We start from the raw sequence: 22341 nt of genomic DNA, 5'->3' as shown, positions 1-22341 counted from the left end.
AGAACTGAATTTGGGCTTGGCTGAAGTTCATTCATTTCAACCCATGAGTTTAGAGATTATTTTACAACATAAAACAAAAACAAAAAAAGTCAGCCACCTATGTTGACCTAGGGATAATCCAGGTTTATTATTACTCTCCCTTTTCAGTGGGACATAAAGGATTTTAGGAAGGTGGGGTTTTTTTGTTGTTTTATAAATATTCCCATGACTCAACAGATCTATGAACACACAAAACATTTCCCGTGGCTCTCCTCCTGTTTGCTAACTCATTGTGCCAACAACCTGAACCAGCTTCAAATTCTACAACAACACAGCTGATTAGGCAATCTGTAATTTATATATGTTCACAAATATGTACCAGCATGTGCCTCATTTCATTCTTGCTAATCAAGTATGGATTGTTACTATGGCATTTCCAATTGTTAGGTTTCTGCTCTATGGTACTTAAACATATGTCCTGGATAGTTTGGTTTTTTTTTTTTAATCATTTTGTGTGTTCTCCTGGCACCTGGACCTGCCAACACAGCCCAGGACTAGGGATAGGCGATGAAGGCAGCTGGCTAAGGTGCAACAAATGGGGAGTAGGAACATGGTAAAATGAGGGATATTTTTTAATAGAATTTTATAAACAGAATATTTTTAAGCCAGCCTGAAAATTCTACTTTTTGTGGATTGAAGAAATTTTTTTTCTTTTTTCTGAGTCCAGTTCCGTGTTACTGTGGAATGATCAATGGATTTGGACATAGGTTTGACGCCTAGATTTTCTGCTTACTATCTATGTGACTTTGGGCAAGTCCCTTCACTTCTTTGGGCCTCAGTTTACTCATCTACAAAATAAAAAAGTTAGATTTGGTTATTTCTGAGCTCCCTTCCATCTCTGTGCTTCCTCTTTTACATGAGAGCTAAAAACCGAAATTGTATTAAGGAGTACAATTTTCTGATTCAATTCCTCAAGCATTTATTAAGTTCCCATTGTATGTCAGACACTGTATTAGAACCTTCAAACTCTACGTAGCAGGTACAAATGCCTTGTCCCTTCTCTGCCTGCCTTTCTTGGTCCAGCAGACCTCTTATTTGCTTCCATGAGACTGTTGGCTGTAGTATTAGGCTAAAGAAGAAAGAAGATGACTATTTCCAACAATGTGCATAACTAAAGCAAGGAGCAAGGTCTGATGCTGCCAAGACAGAGGGAGATTTTACGATCCTCCAACCCAATGAGTATTAAGCCAACACAAATCCATCTACTCTGAGAAATGAATTACTCCAGTTGGCTGTATACGATGTACAAATAAATCAACAAACTGTCAAATCTCCCCTTGACTTGAGACTGAGGATGTTTCCGATATTACCTGGATTGTTTTCAGTGAAATTGATCCTATTAATGCTTCACATAACCACTGTACTAGACAGAATCATGTGTGACCAAAACACTGAAACAAAGGTAAAATAATTGCCCTTCCTTTTGTTAGTGCTAGTTTCTCCTCTGCCCTGTTATCCCATGTGGATGCGGTGAGCTGGCTGTTGGCCAAAAAGATGGTTGTTAAAATACTTTGTTTTATTCCACAGGGAAATTATGGTACTTGAGAGCAAATAATGATGTGACAAGAAAGACCTAAAGACTGGAAAAAAGTATTGGTTTGAGTTAGCAGGACCTGGTCTCCCTCGAACTGGATGTATTACCTTGGGCATGTCATTTCTCTTTCTCTTGGCCTCAGCTACTGCTTCAATAAAATGAAGATTTTGGTGTGGATGATCTCCAAAGTTCCTTCCAGCTCAAATATTCTATGACTCTATGACCACCAAAGAAACTACTTCATCTTAGTGACTATTTCTCCTTTATCCTTCCTCAAACCCCTTTTTAAAAAATTCAACTCCTTCCCCTTCCTCTGCCTCCTAGAAGTTAAACTGATATTAATTAACATAGATTAAAACCCAATGTATAAATTATATGGGTCATTAATAATTCTACCAATTCCCTCTAGGTGTCAAAATGAATTGAGAGCCAAACCTGGAGTCAGGAAGACCTGAGTTTCAATCCTTGCTTCAGACATTTACATGAATAGCACCTATCTTCTAGTATTACTGTAAAGATCAAATGAGATAATATTTGTAAAGCATGTGGCATTTAATAAATTCTTGGTCCCTCCCTCTTCTTTATTCCAACCTAAGCTTCCCCCCCCCATCTTTAAGGAAATTCTGAGTACAGAAATGAAGCCAAAGGGAATCAGAAAGCATCCAGATCAAACTCTAGCATCTTGGGCATTGACGTGGAATTCCACTAATGCAGGTACTCCAGTGGGTTGAATTAGTAGGGTGTGAAAAGCCAGTGATGAGAAGAAGCTCTAATCCCAGTTCCATCATCACCTGCTGAGCCAGGGGCATTCATTCACATGTCATTTAACATTCACATTCCTCATTTGTTTAACATAGGGACAGAAATATAAGGAGATCTCTCCCCGCACCCTTGCAACAAGTATTTAATAAAATGTTATGAAACACGTTGCAAAAATGAACATGTCATTTAAATGCTTAACAAAAATCACCAAACAATAACAGAAGCAACATCCATATTGCTGCCTTTGTGGAGTAATCCATTTTTAAAACATAAGTACACATATACTTTTTCAGTGTAGAAAAATACAATATATGAAGATATAAATAGAAAGAATAAATCTGTACTTTTAAACTCAGAATTCTTAGAAATTTTCAAACCTAGACCAACCCACAATGTTACATTACCTTTGCCATCTAAACATTGATCATTTCAGTAGGGAAAGAGGCAAATAGTTCAGCTGTTGCAAGAAGTACTTTAAAAAAAACTTCAAGTCAAGCTGTTATTATTGGTGCTCAATTTAAAATGTCACTGCTAAAAATGTTCACACATGCTTAGTCCATTAGCAGTCCATGGGTGTTTACAAAAGGTTCAGGATGGTCAGGGCCTGTAGTTTCTCTGGGATCCGATGAACAGGAAGGAAGTCTTCTCTCTCCTCACCTGCAGGGACCCAGGGGCAGGATTTACAAGGACTTGGCATCTAAGACTCCTTTATTTACATCAGCAAATACCCACACATCATATGAGTATACCACAACCTCTGCCCTCACCTACTTATCGATGGTCATTTCTCTCTTCTGTATAAATTACTCATTAAGGGCCATGATAATTCCTCCTCCTAAGGTTCTCAGATTAGGAAAGAACTTCAAATTCTGTAGTGATTGGTTCATTCTTCTCTGGCCAGTCAATATCAACAACAACATGAGCTTTTATTCCAAGGGTTCAGAGGGCAAATCCAGCTCTTTGGAAGTATAGGTTCATTATTGCCATTTCATAACCTGATAACCATTTTGACCTTGCCTCACAGCCCACCTGCTTTAGTTGAAAAAGAAATCCAAGAAGTGACAGATCACTGGATGGAAAAGAAAAGCCACCCTCCCCCCAAGAACTGCATTGTTCTTTCCTCCTAACATCTCAAGATTTCTAGGAAAACATTTAAATAATACCGGTTAGCTGATGCATATTTGCAGATCCAATTGATTGCTAGTTTATCACTGAAGTAGGATAAATTTAGAAAGTGTGTTTATTGGGGGAAACAGTATATAGGTAAATCAGTACAGGACTATAACACCACCAAAAGAAGAAAAAAAAATCTCCCTTTGAAATTTCTGCCTTCATCTTACTGGAGGGGCTCACTTTTGTATCCCAGCTGGTTAAGTCTCCAAAAGCTTCATGTTTACAAATTTTAAAACCTCATTTCCTGAATTATAGCTACTCAGTTTCTCAGATAAACTGAAAATGTTTTTTTTTCTATGAGGAGAGGGGGCTTAAGGAACCCACAAAGTGCACTTAAAGGCTTCTTTCCCTTTCAGCTAATTTTAGCAATTTGATGAATGCATTTGCTCTATACCTACCACCTGCGCCTAGTTCTATTTCCTTTTGAAAGGCTCTGCCTCGGTCTCTTCAGTATTGGCCTCAAAGGTGTTTGAAATCGCTGCTCACTACTGAAGAGAACTTTCTGTAAGGTATTTACATTGAACTAGGACCTGGGGTGGACTGTCGTCTACAAGTGCCCATGCTACCTTAGCTAACCACAGTTACAGTGGAGGTGAGAGCTACTGAGAGATTTTTCTAGACATTTAATTAGTTTATGGGAAAATAGGATCCCGGATTTCACAGCCCAAGTGTGACACATCTCCGCTGTCGTGGGTTTGGACAGGAGAAGGAGATGCTACAAAGGGCTGCACCTGCAACTACTTAACCAGCTCTGCACCTGTGCTCTGGAAAACCCAAGGAAACCCCATCTGCCACATGATTCTGGCACTTCACACGACACAGGAAGAAGGCATCCACCGGCCGAGGCTACATCTGGATCTTACCCTTTCCCGATGCCTCTGAACCCTGACGGAGAGAAAGATGAACAGCCTGCCCTGTGGGCTCCTTTACAAGACTGACCAAGCTGGTGCGGAGTTGACAACCCAAGAGCTCTCCCCACTCCTCCGCCGGCCCGCCTCCACCCCTAACGGGAGGGTAAACGGCTTAGGGCAGGGCTTGGGTTAGGGTCTACAGCAGGAGAGCTAAGAAAACCTGCAGGGACCAAAGAACCGGAGGTCCGCGGACGGACGGACTGAGGCAGCTAGCCCATGGAAAAGGTGCATCCCTCTAGCGCCCCGTCGGGCACCCTGACACTTTTCCAGACTACTTTGTTATCACCCTGCGGAAAAAGGAGACCCCAAAAAGGTACCCCGGGAAGAACTCTCCGGCGTGTGCAGCCTCTCCTCGAGACCTGCTGCCACTACCACCACCACCACCACCACCACCACCACCATCCCCATCCCTGGCCCCGCTAGCTAGCCCCCTCCCCTTTTCAACCCTGGGGCTCGCTCCGGGAGGCAGGCAGCATTCTCGCCGCCCTCCCGTTGCACCGGCTCTGTATGAGACCAAAGCTCGGGGGGCTGGGCTGCATCCGCGGGAGAGGGGGGCGCGGGACGGCCAGGGGCGTTTGCCCTACATCAATTCATCTACAACGCGATAAATCGATTCAAAGGCATCTCTTACCATTGGACCTCCGGACAATGTTCTCGAGAAACGTGTTCTGAGGGGCAACCAGCCCCCTTCTGCCCCCAGCCATAGTCATCCTCCCCGCAGCTCTGGGGGTGGGGGGGAGTCCCGACTCGGCTTTTCACGGCTGCAGGAGGCTGGGCGCGGGAGCAGAGCGCGATCCCCGCTCGGAGCTCCCCATGGTCTCCGCTGGGACCCGAGCGGGCTGGTGCAGCGGAGGCGGAGGCTCCCTCCAGCAGCCTCCCTCGCTCTCTTCACGCCTCCCTCCCTCCAGCCCGCCTCGCAATGCACTCGCTCCCAGCTCCTGCTTACTGCAGCCGCCTCCGGGGTGGGGGGGATGGAGTGAGGGGAGGGAGGTTCGCCTTGGCCGGCAGCGGCCCCTGGCGGGCTCAGCTGCCCCGCCTCGCCCCGGGTGCCCAGGAGATGGAGACGCTGAGCAGGGTGGCTCGGGCGGAGGTTCCGGCGGCAATGGAGAGTAGGGGGTAAGGGAGAGAACAGGAAGGCTGGGGCAGGAGCGCCATCCTCTGGACGGAGCTAGAAGGGCCGAGTGGAAAGAAGAGATCTTTATGTTTGATGGAGTGGAAGGGGGTTGTCCCTACAGCCCTTTAGCTGTGCGACCTGAACTGAGCCTCAGTTTCCGCAGCTGTAAAAACGGGAATAAAAACATAGTGGTAAGATAAAGTACATAAACCTTAAATACGAGTTAGTTTTGGGGAGAGATGTAGAGGCTTAAGGATCTCAGAATTAGAGCCTCTAGGGACCTCAAGAGGCCATCTAATCCAACCCTTTCATTTTGATAGATGAGGAAACTGAGGCCCAAGGAGATTAAGTGACTTAGAAAAGCTATTTGAAGATAAACCCTGGGGAAAATAATAGCGTTTATATGGCTCTTTAAAGTCTGTGAAGCCCTTTACATATCTTGTCTCATTTGATCCTCACATCAACCGGAGGAGGTAAGTGCTTTTATTATCCCCATTTTACAGACGAGGAAACTGAAACTGAGATAGCTTAAGTAACTTGCCCAGGGTACATAGGCTCAAACTTAGGGAAACTTGACCCCTAAGAGAGATCAGGCTTTTCTTCCTCTTTGTCTTATAATGCCCCCACACATAGTTATTCCAGGAAAATCTCTGTAAATGAAATTTAGTAATAGTGCCCATTGGCCATTACTACTTTCTACAAGAGCATACAGGAGATATGCAAAGGCCACAGACTATATATAAGGCACTTATGCATATATAATTCTTCTTTCCCATGATAGCTCTTGAAATACATGAAGACAAATCTCTATAAACAAAGCATGGGTTTGGCTCCTATCTGGAGTGTCCCTCCTAGAAAGGTTCTGAATGTCCAACCTAGATCACGTATAGGATAGCATTGTTTTCTTCCACCAAAAAGAGAAATGCTTAAAATACAAAAGAATCATAAACACATGTTGAAAAATACTTAAAATATGCTTACAGTAATCCATCGATAGATATTTGTTATTGTTGTTCACTCATGTCTGACTTTTTGTGACCCCATTTGGTAAAGATACTGGAGTGGTTTTTCATTTCCTTCTTCAGCTCTTTTTACAGATGAGAAAACTGAGGCAAATTAGGTTAAGTGACCTGTGCAGGGTCACTAGTTAACTAGTATCTGATGCCAGGTTTGAACTCAGCGAGATAAGTCTTCTTGACTCCAGGCCCAGTTCTCTATCCACTGAACCACCTAGCTGTATAGATACAGAAATAGATTCTCTTTCTCCCAGGAGATTTATACTTAATACATGAAACACTTTATGAGACTGCTGAACAGATATTTCACTTTCACCTTGGAGCCATACCACCTGAGGAATGTGCTCAAGATCCATATCTTCTGGCCAGTCAGACATGCATGAGTCACAGTCCTGTTGGTGGTCTTTCAGCACTCCTGCTTTTCAATGAGTCCAGACCTCTTGAACTTACAAGGCAGCTGGAAACCAAAACTGGAAACATCCATCTCTTAAGATTCCTGTTTGATCATCTGGGCTCAGGGAAAGAAATATAAAAGAGAAGAGCCTGAGATCTCATCAGACTCCAGATCTCACCAGACTCACTCAGGTACACCCACTGACTGCTATATTGCTTCAGCCACAGCAGCTGCTGGGAGGAGGGGAGAAATATGAATTCTCCTTCACTAGAAGTTTAAGAGTTTGCTTGAGAACCAAATGACATGATCCAGATAGAGGGAGAAAGAGACAGACAGAAAAAGATAGACGGTGAGACAGAGACAAAGGAACAGAGAGAGCAACAAGACAAACAGAAGTAGAGACAGAGAGAAAAGGAGGGAGGGAGAGACAGAGTTACTCATCTTAAGGTCTCATTGAGTGGGCAGATCAATCATCTTTACCTCTTCATTATCACAGATATTAAGAGACCAAGCAGGAACCTCTGGCTATAGGAGACCAAAATGATCAAGTTGAAGTCCCATCCTTATGCATGCTCCTGTGTGGTCACCCCTGAGGACCCAATCACTACCCCAGTTTCCTCCATTATATTCACTTAAGAACATCTAGTGAGAGTGCTCCCACTATCAGGTGGGCCATTCTTCTTTCGGATAGTTCTAATTGTTAGGAAGTTCTCTTCAACTTCAAGCCTGAATTTTGCCTCTTTGAAGCTCCCGTGCAGCACTATGAATAGTTAGGAAGTGAGCCGCAGAACTACTTACTTTCTTATCACCTTGGACAAATTGTTTAATCTCTCTGGATCTCAATTTATTCATTTGTAAAAATGAGAAGATTGGACTAGATGATCTCTAATGCCCAGTAAGCTCTTTATAGCCTGTGATTCTGTGAATTTTGAAAAACAACAAAGGAGATACAAAAAATGTAGCGTGACAGTGGCTAGAGAGCTAAACTTGGAGTCAGTCAGTCAACAAACAGTTATTAAGCACCTGCTAAGAGACTGAGGATACAAAGAAAGGAAAAAGATGGTCCTTGCTATCAAAGATCTCACTGTCTGGGCTGGGTTGGGGAGGAGGAGAAGAGTCAACATACAAACAGCTCTATACAAATATTATATATGCAGGATAAATTGGAAAAATCAACAAAGATAAGGTCAAATAATTAACAGAAGTAAAATTAAGGGGGCTTGAGAAAATCTTCCTGTAGAAGACGAAATTTTTGCTGGGACTTGAAGGAAGCCAGGGATGCCAGGAGGGAGAGCATTTCAGGCATGGCAAGTGACCAGTGAAAATTCCTAGAATCTAGAAATTGAATCTCTTGTTCAAGGAACAGCAAAAAGGCCAGTGTCACCGGATTGCAGAATATATGGGGTGGGGGGTGGGAGAGGGAGTTGTAATGTGTAAGAAGACTGACTTGACTTCAAATCTTGCTTCAAACATTTACAAGCTGTGTGATTCTGAGAATATCACTTAATTTTCTGTCTCAGTTTTCTTATATATAAAATGGGGATAATAGTTAACACCTATCTTCTCAAATAATTGTGAGGGCAAAATAAGATAATATACATATAATGGGCTTACAGCCCTATATAAAATAATCATTATTGTCCTTATTCTTTGGAACAGTAGAACACTGGATTTGGAGCCAGATAACCCTGAGTTCAAATCCACTTGACACTTACATAACCTTGGACAAGTCATTTCAACTCTATGAGCCTCAGCTTTCTTATCTATAAAATAAGGAGATTCAAATAAATAGCCTTTCAGGTCTTTTCCATCTGTGAAGATGTGATTCTATAAGTATAATTTAATATTCAACAAACATTTATTAAACGCCTGTTGTGTACAAAGCATTGCACTAGGCTCTATTCTAGATATATAAGAAAAAAGAAACTATTTCCATTTCATGTAGCTCGTTTTCCACCGGAAGAAGCATATTCTATGTACATAACTAATTAAATGAAAAGTATTTTTGTAACCAACAGATATTACTATGAGGCAAGGGTAAGCAGTATATAAGAAACTGGAAATCAAAGCTACTTGCTCTTACATAATCCTTCCTCCCAAGGGATAAACGGAAGGAGCAGAATCCAGACGACATCTGGCTTCTCCCATTAGGCAGTCCCACAAGGTATGACTTTCCACATTTCAATCCCAACCCTCAATGGAAACTGCTGTTTTTCACAGTTTTTAGGGGATCCCCTCCCCTAAGCCATATCTGGCTCTGATTTAATAACATAAGGGCAAATGGTCCCAGTTCATGTGGGCCATTTCTCTCTATTTGTAGAACTTTAAAAATCATTAATAATCAAAACTATGAGATTATATTTCACTTTCTGCTCAGAGCCCCATCCTGACCGTCTTTATAGAAGTTTAATCCCCTGAGTTATTTTGAGTTCTGTGTATTCCAGCTAGTCAATGACATCCTCCATTTCCCTTCCTACACAAATCAATATTGAGACATGTATCACAAAGAAGTTGTGCTCATAGTTTTAAATGTAAAGTAAAAAACCAGGAAAGAGTAGCAAAAAATATATAGAAGCACCTGCCAGCACAGGCACTGGGAAGAAAGTTAAACTTTTATTTTTCCTTGTAATGAATCTCACAGAACTCTGAAAGAGGTGACTTCTGCTCTATAGAGTAGAAGTCTGGCAGCCAGATCCAGTTTGCAATGCTTAGTATCTACTCTCAAAACTCATTCACATCATAAAATACATATTGAGATCTCTTCCAATCCAGTCATAATTATACTGCTACTACTATAAACACATTTGCCCTCTATGTATGCTTTCTTCTTCATCATCTTCTTTTTCTTCTCTTCCTCCACCTCCTCCTTTTCTTTGTTATTCCTCTTCTTTTTCTTCTGCTCTTCTTCTTTTCCTTGTTATTCCTCTTCTTCTCCTTGTCCTTCTTCTTCCTCTTATTTCTTCATTCTTCTTTTCCTTGTTATTCCTTTTCTCCTCCTCCTCCTCTTCCTTTTCATTCTCCCAGAATTTAGTCAGGTCCTAGATACTCCCCTTATATCTGCAATGGAATCTGATTCCTTCAAAACCTACTTAGCATTCCTCCAAGTTCCTGAGTATCTTGGGTTACTCTTTCAAGAGGGAGACTGAACCAACCAACAACTGGGGAGAAGTAGGAATCAGGAATATCATAACATTTGGGGGGGGTAGCACCTATATAGTACTTTGAAAGATGGTAGGAATTGTAAGAGGTAGATGCAAAGAAGGAGTCTGTTCCAGGCATGAAGACAAGAAATGGAATGTTGAGTATGGGAAACAGCTAGTAGTCTTATTTGACTGAAATGAGAAGGCATAGGATATAAGAAACAAAGTCCCAAACAGAATTATATATATTTATATGTGTGTGTGTGTATATATATATATATATATGTGTGTGTGTGTGTGTGTGTGTATATATGTATATTTATATGTGTGTATATATGTGTGTTTATATATGTATATATATGTAAAATATATGTATAAATATAAATAAATAACATATATCTATAAATATATATTTATATTTATAAATATATAAATAATATATGTAAATATATAATTATATATATAATTTTATATATATAAAGTTACAGGCCTTAAAACACAATGGTCAATCTACTTAATTTAGCAAGAAGTACTTGTCTTTCAATTTCAAAAACAGTGTAGACTGAACAAATTGGGACACCAATTAAGGTACGCCTGCTTTGCCACACTTATGCTGTGTTCTCTCCCCACATGCTGCCTATGCCTGTCTGCCCGGACCTTGTCATGTGTTCGTAGATTTAGATTTGGAAGGGAACTCAGAGGTCATCTAGTATAATCCCCTCATTTCATAGATAAGTAAATTGAGACTCAGGAAGAGCAAAAGACTTGCTGAAGGTCATACAGGTAGTAAGCATTAGAGGCAGGATTTGAAACCTGGTCCTGTTAGGCTGGGTCTACACATCACACAGTCAAAGACAGCACTGGTAGTTTTCCATTAAATGTGCATTATGTACAAAACCAAAATATTTCAAACAGAAGCACACACATTCCTCTTTATGGATTTAGATGATCTGAATTGACTCTATACAAAGAATAAATAAATTTATTCACTAACCACTCTCTCTGGTGCTCCCTGCTCTGTAGATATACCTGAGAAGGCACACAGAAGACAATTGATGTAGAATATCATGACAGAGAGATTTTGTAGATGCTAAAGTACCAAAAAAATAGTATAATCACCAGTTAAGACAATACTGCCCCAATTCCAATAACACACTGTACAATTATGATTTCTTACACTCTAGCTCCGTCTAGTGGCCATTCATTCTCTTGTAAATGTGGTGACCAAAATTAGTTAAGGAAAACTTAGTATGCTCTACATCAGACCTGAAAATGTGTTTTCACTTTGCCAACTTTCCAAGATGGTTTGTCTGTGGCTCTTATCCCTGTAGTATCTAATGTATGGATGTACTCAGAGCCCAAAGGTAAAGCTTTCCATGACACTGATTAAATAAAGAAGTACTGAATCTGCCTCCTAATCCTGCTGGGTGAGGTGAGGAGAAAAAGGGAAAGAGGGAAAAGCCTGTAGCATGAAACACATAAAACTTCTTAAATTTTAATGAGTTCTCTTGTCCTATTGCTAGATAAAAAAGAAAACAGGTAACATTAATTTGGGATCAGACACTTCTGAAGTCTTTGTAGTCCACCTGATTAGAAAACGAAAAGAGAGATGTCATCCATTTCACATTATGCCACAACATGATCAAACAAAGTCTGGAAAAGAACTGGGTTACTGTTTCAGGACAGGAAGGGTGTTTTTCATCTGAAAGGATAGTCTTAAACAAATGTGACCATGGTTCCTGCTACAGTGCACAGAGGATATGAAATACTCATTATCTAAGCAAGGATACAGGGCTTGCATGAGGAAAAGTTTTAATATTGATAAATGCTCAAATGAGATCATACTAGCAAGGTTGCAGTTCTTTAGTGCCATGTAAATGTCGGCAATTATTATTGTTGTTAATGTTGTTATTGATTATTGATGAAGTCTCCACTTACCCAGCCCCACAGTAGGGGGATCCATCCTGCCACATTTCAAGTACCCAGCACCTTGCTGCTTTTTAAACCTCTCTTCCTATCAAAGCCTGGGAAACATCTATAACATAAGTTTCATTTTGTTTGAAACTCATTCATACCAAATACCTCCCATGCATTTGCATTTCTAAAACTTTTATATATAACTATGGAATGAAAGAATCTGCCTCAGCCAATTTAAAAGAATTTCAGGCAAGACACAGTAGGTGGGAGAAAGATTTTTTAAGAGAGCAAGGATCTTCTCATTGCCCCTGAAATCATAGACTTACCTAAGCCTGCCTTAAAGTGAACCCTTGTTAGCCATTAAGGGAGTCAAAGAGGCTGGGTCAAAGGACGTGGCAGTCATCCTTTATCCCCATTGCCTACCCCCAGGACACAGTGTCCAAAGTCAGGAAACAACAAATCAAGACAAGGATTAGTAGATGATCTCTGAGGTCCTTTGCAATTCCAGGAACCCATGATCCAGGATACCCAATTTCCTGTTATAGAATCATAAAATCTTAGAGATCATCTACTCAAACTCCTACACAAATCAGGAATCCTTTCTACAACACTCTTCCAGCTTCAAGTCTAGAGAGAAGGAATTCACTATCCTTTCAGGCAGCCCCTTCCATTTTTAGTCATCTCTAACTACTAGGAAATGTTTCCCTGTGTGGAACCAAAATATGCCTCCCTGAAACTTTGACTTGTTCCTGACCTCTGAGGCCAAGTAGAATAAGCCTAACTCCTCTTCCACAGAAATCCCTTCAAATACTCAGGAATAGCCATCATGCTTCCTGCTCCAAGTCTCTTTTGCTCCAGACTAAACCACTCCAGTTGCTTCAACCTATGTTCCTATGTCATGATCTCCAGCCTTGTCAACATCCTTACTGCCCTCTTCTGGACATGCTTCAGCTCATCAATCGACCTTCTAAAATGTAGCACCCAGAACAAAGTCACACTCTAGATATGTTCCAGAAAGAGAACAGCTCAGCAGAATGGTCATCTCTCTCCCTCTGAACATTTAGCTTCTATAACCATTAATAACATTAGCATAACATTCATTCTTCTGGCTACCACATCACACTGACCACACTGAATGAGCTTTCAATCCACTAGGACCCTAATGGCTTTTTCACAAAAACAGCTTTCTGGTTACACTTTCCCCATTCTCTACTTGTGTTGTTTGTTTGCTTGTTGTTGTTGTTGAGTAGTTTTCAGTCATGTCCAACTCTTCATGACCCCATTTGGGTTTGGGGTTTTTTGGCAAACATACTAGAGCAGTTTGCCATTTCCTTCTCCAGCTGTTCTACAGACGAGGAAACTGAGACAAACAGAGTTAAATTACTTGCCTAAGGTCACACAACTAGTAAGTGTCTGAGGCCAGATTTGAATTCAGGTGGATGAGTCTTCCTGACTCCAGGCTACGTGCTCTATCCGCTGTGCCACCTAGCTGCCCCAATGTTGTTTTTAACATTGGAGTAAATGAATTAATTTTTATCTCTATTAGGTTTCATCTTGGTCACTTCATCACACTAGTCCAGCCTGCCGAGATCTTTTTGGATCATCATTCTATAATCCAACATATTAAATATTCCTCCTAACTTCTTGTCATTTGAAAATCTGATAAATAAAAATTCCGAGATTATTAAAACTGGAAGATAACTTAGAAATCATCTAGTCTAGACCCTTGTTATAGATGAAATCAGGAAAATCCGGGCCCATTTCCCACCTCTCATACTTGTTAGCTGTGACCCGAGTCCAATCCATTCTTTACACAGCTGACAAATTGCTATCCTTAAGGCACAGTTTGACAATATTATTCTCGTGCTCAAAAAGCTCCAAAGACTTCTTATTACCTCCAGGATAAAATATAAACTCGTTTCTTTGGCATGTAAAGTCCTTCACAATTTGACTTTAGCCACCCTTTCCCAGATAATTGCATATTAGTCTCTTCAAAAAATCTGCGCTCCAAACCAAACTGGACTGTTTGCTATTTCCAGAACATAACATTCCATCTCCCCTTGTACATCCCCCACGCTAGGAACTCAGACTCTCTCTGTCTCTGTTTCTGTGTCCATGTCTGTCTGTTTGTCTCTCACTCTCTCCCTCTTAGAATCTTTAGCTCACTTCAAGGTTCAACTTAAGTACCATACTCTATACATAATAGGTGCTTAATAAATGTTTGTTGAATGAATGAATAAAATTTCTTCAGTTTCAATTTCATCCAGCCATTCAGACATGGTGAGGTTTCTTTGGTATATGTGTTCTGTCTCCTTCACTAGACTACAAAACCTATCAGATCATGATTTCTGTACCAAAGTGGGACTCAGTGCACACTGGGCACTTACTGACAATGTTCTCTGTAAGCTGCATTTCATGTAGCTGCATGTGCCCTAATTTACCTTAAACATAGATTCTATTTATCCATGAAGAGTTGATAGTAAACCACATGGGAACTAGTTGACATTTAAAAAATAGGATTGGCACTACCATCCTCAAACTGTTCAGCCTTTATCCTCCCTTGACCTACTGTGAGACTCTAGTAACTTTGCACCTATCTCTCCCCTCCCCTGGGAAAAACTGCTCTGAGAATGATTTTCATTTGAATGAAATGAGAACCATTTTCACTTTAGTGTAAATAAGTTTCAATCAAAGTATCACATATCCCAGAGGTATTTGCCTTCTAAACTATATGTAGAATTGTGGAGTGAAGGAATTAATACCATGTTAAAAAGGATTTGAGGCAACAGCAGCCAGTTAGGGGAGTTGAAGGGAGATATGAGGAGAGCTTTCTAGCACCTATAAATTTATACTAGTAGTCTGGCCTCAGACACTAGCCATGTGACCCTGGGCAAGTCATTTAATTCTGTTTGCCTCAGTTCCTCACCTACAAAATGAGGTGGAGAAGAAAATGGAAAACCACTCCAACATCTTTGCCAAGAAACCCCAGATGGGGTCATGAAGAGTTGAACATGACTGAAAAATGACTGAACAACAACAGTCAGCCTACTCATAATAGAAAGCCTGAAATTCTCTTTGCTAATATTATGGTGCCTAAGGGATGCCTTCTCTTTCTTCCTCCTCCCACCCCACTGTGCATCGAGGATGAACTGGGAGCTAGCACAGCTGGAGCTGCTGGAGACCTATTACCAATTATTTCTGGAGGCCAGGATTCTGATACCAGAGTAATAGCATTGCACCTCCCCAGACTTTCTCTGTATGGCAAAAGTCCTCAAAAACCATTGAATATTTAGGTATATATCCACTTTGGACAGCAACAGAGAAATGAAAAGTAATAAAGTTATAGAAAAAAAAAGATCATTCCTGGTTTATGAGCACCTAGTTATAATTTTCCCCTTATAAATAAATGATTCCATTCCCAGGATGATCCAGTGACAAAAGTTCCCCTACTTTCTTTACTACTACTAATTAACCCCCCACTTCATCCTTGCTCTATTCTCCTTCATTGCTACAGATTCTATTCTATTCCTGATCTTCAGACACATTAAATGCTGGTATTTTTGCTAAACACTCATATTCTGAGGTTTAAGACCCTCCTCCCCCAACTCTTCTCCATCCCCTATCTTTTTGGTTTTAGACTGGTTCTCCTTTCCCAGGCTAGAAGTACAGTGGCCACTCACAGGCCCATACCCGCTGACAACTGACTCAGAAAGTTTGACCTGCTCTGCTCCTAACCTTGACTGGTTCACTCCTCCTTGGTAGCCAGATGCCCCTAACCCCACTCTTAGGGGCTCACTTTATTGGTCCTGACTTTGTATGGACACCCAAACAGCTTTAGCCCTTTTGCATAACTCCCAAACTCAGGCAAGCCACCGCCCTCAGTTTCCTGGTAGCAGGTCCTATAGACATGTAACCACTGTACTTGGTTCCATCACTTACTTTTACTTCACCTAGGCTTAAATATGAGATTGAGTCTATTTTGGCTGGACAAGGAAAATAGCAGCGAAAACAAAGGAAATAAGAGGAGTGGGGATGGATGGGGTAGACTTTGTCTCATAGGATTCCCCACCATAGTTCCTCTTCCTCTCTCTTCTTCTATCCTTCCTCATTACAACCACCACCACCACCGTCCTAAATCCCATACCTGACTTACTATTCCTGGCCATGGGAGTCACTAACAGTGCTTTGAAACACAGGAGTCCTTATTCCCACTGTTCAGCAGGAAAGTATCGATCCTGCTAAAAGGGAATCAGTCAGCACCATGGCTAGGGATTGCAGCTAAAGAGCAATTCAACTGGGCTGTGTTGTGAGGTTGCTTCAGCAGAATGTAGATGGTTGTGCTACTCCTATTTAAAGGGAAAGAAATGTCTAGGGCTCTGGAAGATTTCGTTTCTTGTTTTGTTTTGTTTGTTTGTTTGTTTGTTTGTGGTGAGGCAATTAGGGTTAAGTGACTTGCTCAGGGTCACACAGCTAGTAAGTGTCATGTGTCTGAGGCCGGATTGGAACTCAGGTCCTCCTGACTCCAAAGCCAGAGCTTTATCCACTGCACCACTTAGCTGCCCCAAGGTTTCATTTCTGACTGACTTTTTTGTCTTTGGGAAGCTTAAACTGTTTGTAGAATGAGATTAAGACCCAGAGGAGGCTCCTAAATTTGGAGTTAGAACATTCAAATCCTGGTTCTACCATTTTTCAGCTGTGTGACCTACTCACTATAGAAGTCTTCTCAGTTTCCTCTGAAACTGTCCATTTTGTCATTTCTCATGGCACAATAATATTCCATGATATTCATATACTATAATTTGCCTAGACATTCCTTAATAAGGGGACAGCCACTTAGTTTCCAACTTTGGGCAACTATATAAAGAGCTGCTATAAATATTTTTGTAAATATAGGTTGTTTTCCTTTTTCTCTGATTTCCTTGGGGTAGAGGCCTGGTAGTGAGCTATGACTTGTGAAGGTAACTGCTATAATTGCTGATCATCATGAAAGAAATTTCTCTAAAAGGCACATCTCCCTATCTTCTGTAGTTAGCAGGGAGGCAGATGCAGGAGTGTATGCATCTTAATATGCACCATGGGATCATAGAGCTAAAAGGCATCAAATACCATCAACTGTAACCCCCTCATCTTACAGAGGAGGAAACAAAGGATCAGAAGGTTCAGTAACACAGGGTCACACTGTTAGTAAGTCTCTAACGTGACATTTGAACCCAGGTCTTCCTGACTCCAGATCCCTCATTCTAATCATTACACAACGATACTTCTCCTGGGTGTATTTGTGGCAGTTCTCGACACCAGCTCAAACATCAAGAAGTTGGTATTTTGGAAAAGAATTAATCTAATAACAATATCTTTTAGTCCTGCTGCGTTTCTGACATAATACTTGTTTGGAAACTTTAATGATCTGAATATTTAAGAGGCCAGACTTAACAGTAAGGGGAAATGAAAAAAAAGAAATGAGGGAAGAGAAAAGGAGAAAGGGGAGGGGGAGACATCTGTTTCTGCAGCAGCAAGGGCATATAGTTTTTGCCTTCCGAGTTGTAATTCTGAATAGATTTTCCCATAGGAACATTATTCTACACAGCAGGCTTGGAATATGTGTTTAGAATAGGTTCAGCTATGTTATAGACTAAGCAGAATTTTCTCGGCTAGTCTGGGAACCTAGCCATCATATCTGTCTTTCTACGTGGAAAAGCTCTTAAGAGTTCCAAATGGTCAATTTGCACCAAATATTTTAGAAAATGACACTAAGTTGAGGAAAGGCTCTAATAATGTGTACCTGAGAAGAAACAGGCACCTAGAGATCAGTCCTTGGACAGGTTAATCCCAAGCACAGGAAGGGAAATAGAAAGTAAAAATAATGATACCTAATCAGGGACTGGGAACCGAGGTGGCTAGTTTAGTGAGGGAGGAACTGAACACCTGTTTACCCTTTGGATTTAGGGTAAGAAAGGAGAAAGAGATGGGGCAGCTAGGTGGCAGAGTGGATAGAGCACTGGCTCTGGAGTCAGGTGGACCTGAGTTCAAATCCAGCCTCAGACACTTTACACTTACTAGCTGTGTGACCCTGGGCAAGTCACTTAACCCTGATTGCCTCACCAAAAAAAAAAAAGGAGAAAGAGAGAGATAGACAGAAGCAGAGAAAGAAAGACAGAGAGAGACAGACAGAAACAGAGAGAGCTAAGGGTGGGGGATGAGAGAAATCCAAAACAGACTAATCAATATTGAATTTAAATTATTGTAGCTAAGAAGACTAGAGACACAGCTTAGAGAGAATATTGTCAGTGACAGCCCATTGTGTATTGAGTTTGGCCCCTGCTTCTACGTAAGATTCTTGCATTGGTAAACTTCTCCGTCTAATTAGGAGACAGAATGTACACACCACAGATACCACTGCTTCTGAAATCCTGGATAAAAGTTGAAACTGAGTGAACTTCATTCATTCATTTATAAAGGCTAGTCAGGAAATTCCTATGCATAGAAGGTAGTGGACATTGACTACTGAGTCAGAATTTTAGACATTTAGCCTCAAATCTGCAGCCAATGGGTTGAAGACTGAACAGGAAAGACCTTGCTCCTCCAGGAACCCAAAGTGTCCTAAACAAAATAACTTGATCTCAAAATAGAAGGTGGAAATAGAATAAACCAGCAATAAAGGATACTGATTTTAAAGGCTGGGACTAAAGTAGAACTTGAGTAGGAAGGGAATGAAGTAGGGAGAGTCTTGAAGACATTGATTATTGCCTTAAATATGAGTTCAGATTACTAAATAATCTGAGAATATGTACTTATAATTCACATCACATATGTGTATGTATGTGTACATACATACATGTGTGTATATGTACATGCCTGTGTATATGTACATACATGCATATATGCCCACATACATATATACATATGTGTATGTACATGCATACATACATACATATGCATATATATGTATATATATATATATACACACACACACACACACAGAGTTTGTACCCTAGGGTTCCCTTGTACTGTACTAAAAATAATTTGCACACTTTATTTGACTGTACATCTGTAAAACTATAATGGATGCAGTATAGGAAGGATATGCTGGAGAATGGCCATACATCCAATGGATTTATTTTCTTTGTAGGAGAAATTCTCCTCCCTTTTGTTCTTCCCAAGTGGGGGTAGCAGAAGGTTTTTTTTCTTTTAAGGGTTACCCTGTTGATGCCTGATTCTGCTGCCCACGCACAGATCTATTTCTTCCTTCCAATCTCTTCGTTAGCTCCCTCTCCCTGTGGTTACTGTCCCCTCCCCCCTTGTCAGAGTCATTTATCCTCAGTCACATGGACCAAAATGTTCAATGCCTTTAGTCCTTGGGAGCCCAGGGCATCCACGACTAGCCCTTCCACTTGAGTGGTCAAGGACCCTGAGACCATCAGAACTTCAGCTACTGAGAATAGGATCTATGACCATCATTATCTTTTTTTTTAGGTAATTGGGGTTAGGACTTGCCCAGGGTCACACAGCTAGTAAGTGTCAAGTGTTTGGTCTGAGGTCGGATTTGAACTCTGGGCCTCCTGATTTCAGGGTCAGTGCTGTATCCACTGTACCACCTAGCTACCCCCATCATTGTCTTTTAACTCACATGGAAGTGTGTGTGTGTGTGTGTGTGTGTTTGTGTGTGTGTGTTTGAAGAGGAGGGAATATGACACAAAGAGAAATAAAGAAACAGAGAGGTGAAAATTATGCTAGACTGTATCAGGGCAAGCTGTCAAGACACCATTCATGGACATCTGAAAAAGACTATACAAATTTGTTTAGACAGCCTAAAAGCATGCTAATTATAGTCATTTATGTGAATTGCTTCACATTTTTACCTAACAAATATGAATCATAATAATGGTCATGTATAACATTTAATGTTTATCAAATTAAATTTTTTGTAAGCTTTATTTGGTCAAAATACTAAACTGCTTGCATATGTCCAGTTTTCTATCTTATTGCTCAGGTCTATGCTCAATAGTCGAAAGTCCTGAACTTGACCTAGTTCAAATCCCACCTCAGATACTTGATAGCTATATGACCATGGGCAGTCACTTAAGCTTTCTAGCCTCAGTTTCCTTATCTGTAAAGTAGGGATTGTTGTGAGGGTTGTTGTTGAGAATCAGATGAGATAATGTTTGTAAAGTACTTTGCAAATCTTAAAGCATAACATAAATGCTGGATGATGATGACGACAATGACGACGATGACAACGATGATGATGATGATGATAATGATGATGATGATCTTGGGCAAGTTACTTCATCTCCCTAGGCTTCAGTTTGCTTAGTTTCCATTGTCAAATGTGGGTATTGGACTAGATGACCTCTGAGGGTACTGAGTCCCTTTTAACTTGCATGGGAATGTGTATGTATATGTGTGTAAAGGGGTGAATATGAGAGAGTCAGAGAAATGTCTAATCTAGACATCTAGCTCTAAATCTATGGTTTTATTATCTTTTTTTTTTTGCTTCTGTCTTCTCCATCAAAGATAATAATAATTTTCAAACTGGAAAACATTGAAAAAATATCATTTAAAAATTACAGAATCAAGTCAAGTCACTAAGTATTAAACACCTACTATATGCCAGGAACGGTGTAAAGTGCTAGGAATACAAAAAAAAAAGACATCCCCTGCTCTAATGGAATCACACATTTCAAGGTTAGAAGAGAGTTCATCTAGTCCAACTCATAATGGGGGGGGGGGGAATCCCTAATACAACTACTCAAGAAGTGGTCATTCCACCTTTGATTGAAGATGTCCAGTAACAGGGAGCCTGCTGCCTCTGGGAGCAGCTCTGATTGTTAGGGTGTTCTCCCCTGGCATCAAGCTTATACGTTCCACTTTGCAATTCAGCCCTCAGCTCCTGAGTCTGCCCTCTGGAACCAAATAGGACAAGTCAAATCCCTCTCCACATAATTCATGCTTTTCAAACCCATGAAGGCAGTTATAATGTTTCTAAGGAGTCTTCACTGCTTCAAGCTAAAATTACCTAGTTCTTCAATTGATCTTCACATATCAAGGGCATGAAGCCCCTCTTCATTCTCTTATCCTCCTCTGAGTAATCTCCAGTTAGTCCTTCCAAAATGTGGTATTTAGAACTGAATGCAACCCAGACATGGTCTGATTAGGGACAATGAGGACTATTACTGCATTTGTTATTGTTCAGTCATTTTCTGTCATGTTTGACTCTTCGTGACTCTTTTTGGGGTTTTCTTGGCAAAGATATTGGAGTGGTTTGCCATTTCCTTCTCCAGCTCATTTTACAGACAAAGAACAAATAGGATTAAGTGACTTGCCCAGGATCACACAGCTAGTTAGATATCTGAGGCTAGATATGAACTTAGGAAGATGAGCCAAGGAGTTTCTGGTATCAGTTGTTAAAATTAATCATCTGAAATAAAAAGAAACTGAGGTACAAAATTACCAAGCATTTATGATTTACTTTGCAAAGCTAGCATTTGCATATCAAAACAGATCATCTGACTCCTCAGATATCAGTGTCAAGGAGTGATTTGCAGAGCTAGTTTTTATAACAGAAGAAAGGAATAAAAAAATTACGGAAACTTGTTTTAAACATAATTCTATTGGACAAGGCAGGTCATCTAACTAGTTAGCTTCTCTCAGGCTTTCTTCACCCAAATTTGTACTGTTGGCAACATCTGACAAAGTGAGATTTGCCCAGAAGTCCTTACTCTACAGTGATACCTTTTTTAACCAGAAAGCTTACTGGGAAAGAGGAACTTGTGGTCAGTGGTTAGCAGTCACCACCACCACACCCCCATCTTCCAGCTGCCAACCTTAGAAGATTCCATTAGTCAGCTTAGGCTCTAGCTCATGAAAAAAAGGGAGCCTATCCACTAAGACTGAAAAGAGGAGCTTGACCTTTGCCTAACCCCCGCCCTTTTCTCCAGTTGCTAGAAAGGGGAATTTAGCCTTTAAAAAGAGTCTTATAATCCATGATTATTTTATTCCAACAAAGATATACGTCTTACTCTGAATTATTTGTTACTAAGTGATATAATCTTATCAATCTAACCATACACTAAATTTATAGGTAGTTTAGATTTAAGAGATTATGTTAGTCTGGCTTAGGTTAAGGCTAGTTTTTCCTAAAGAAGAGAGCTTAATCCTATAATCAAACTAAAAATAAATCAAAGTAATCAATGCTAACTGATTTCCTTTTCATAGTGAAATCATAGATCTGGTCCCTATACCTTATGCCTACACACACACACGCACACACACACACACACACACACACGCTCAAAAAGCTGAAGTTTCAGCAATGTGTATATTCCTTTCAATGATGCATATTGC

The 22341-nt window shown here is 40.6% G+C and overlaps 1 protein-coding gene across 1 annotated transcript in view; it reads right to left on the bottom strand.

The window, feature by feature from the left end:
• Positions 1-5327, bottom strand: part of KCNH1 (potassium voltage-gated channel subfamily H member 1) — a 502700-nt gene extending 497373 nt beyond the window's left edge. The window contains exon 1 of the mRNA XM_021007863.2: positions 5051-5327. Coding sequence (XP_020863522.1) covers positions 5051-5129 — 79 coding nt within the window. The 5' untranslated portion in view covers positions 5130-5327. The remainder of the gene's footprint in view (positions 1-5050) is intronic.
• Between the last annotated feature and the right edge of the window lie 17014 nt (positions 5328-22341).

The sequence above is a fragment of the Phascolarctos cinereus genome, unplaced genomic scaffold, assembly GCF_003287225.1.
Source record: "Phascolarctos cinereus isolate Bilbo 61053 unplaced genomic scaffold, phaCin_HiC Scaffold_5;HRSCAF=322, whole genome shotgun sequence".
Lineage (NCBI taxonomy): Eukaryota > Metazoa > Chordata > Mammalia > Diprotodontia > Phascolarctidae > Phascolarctos > Phascolarctos cinereus.
This window is presented reverse-complemented; position numbering and strand designations above follow the sequence as displayed.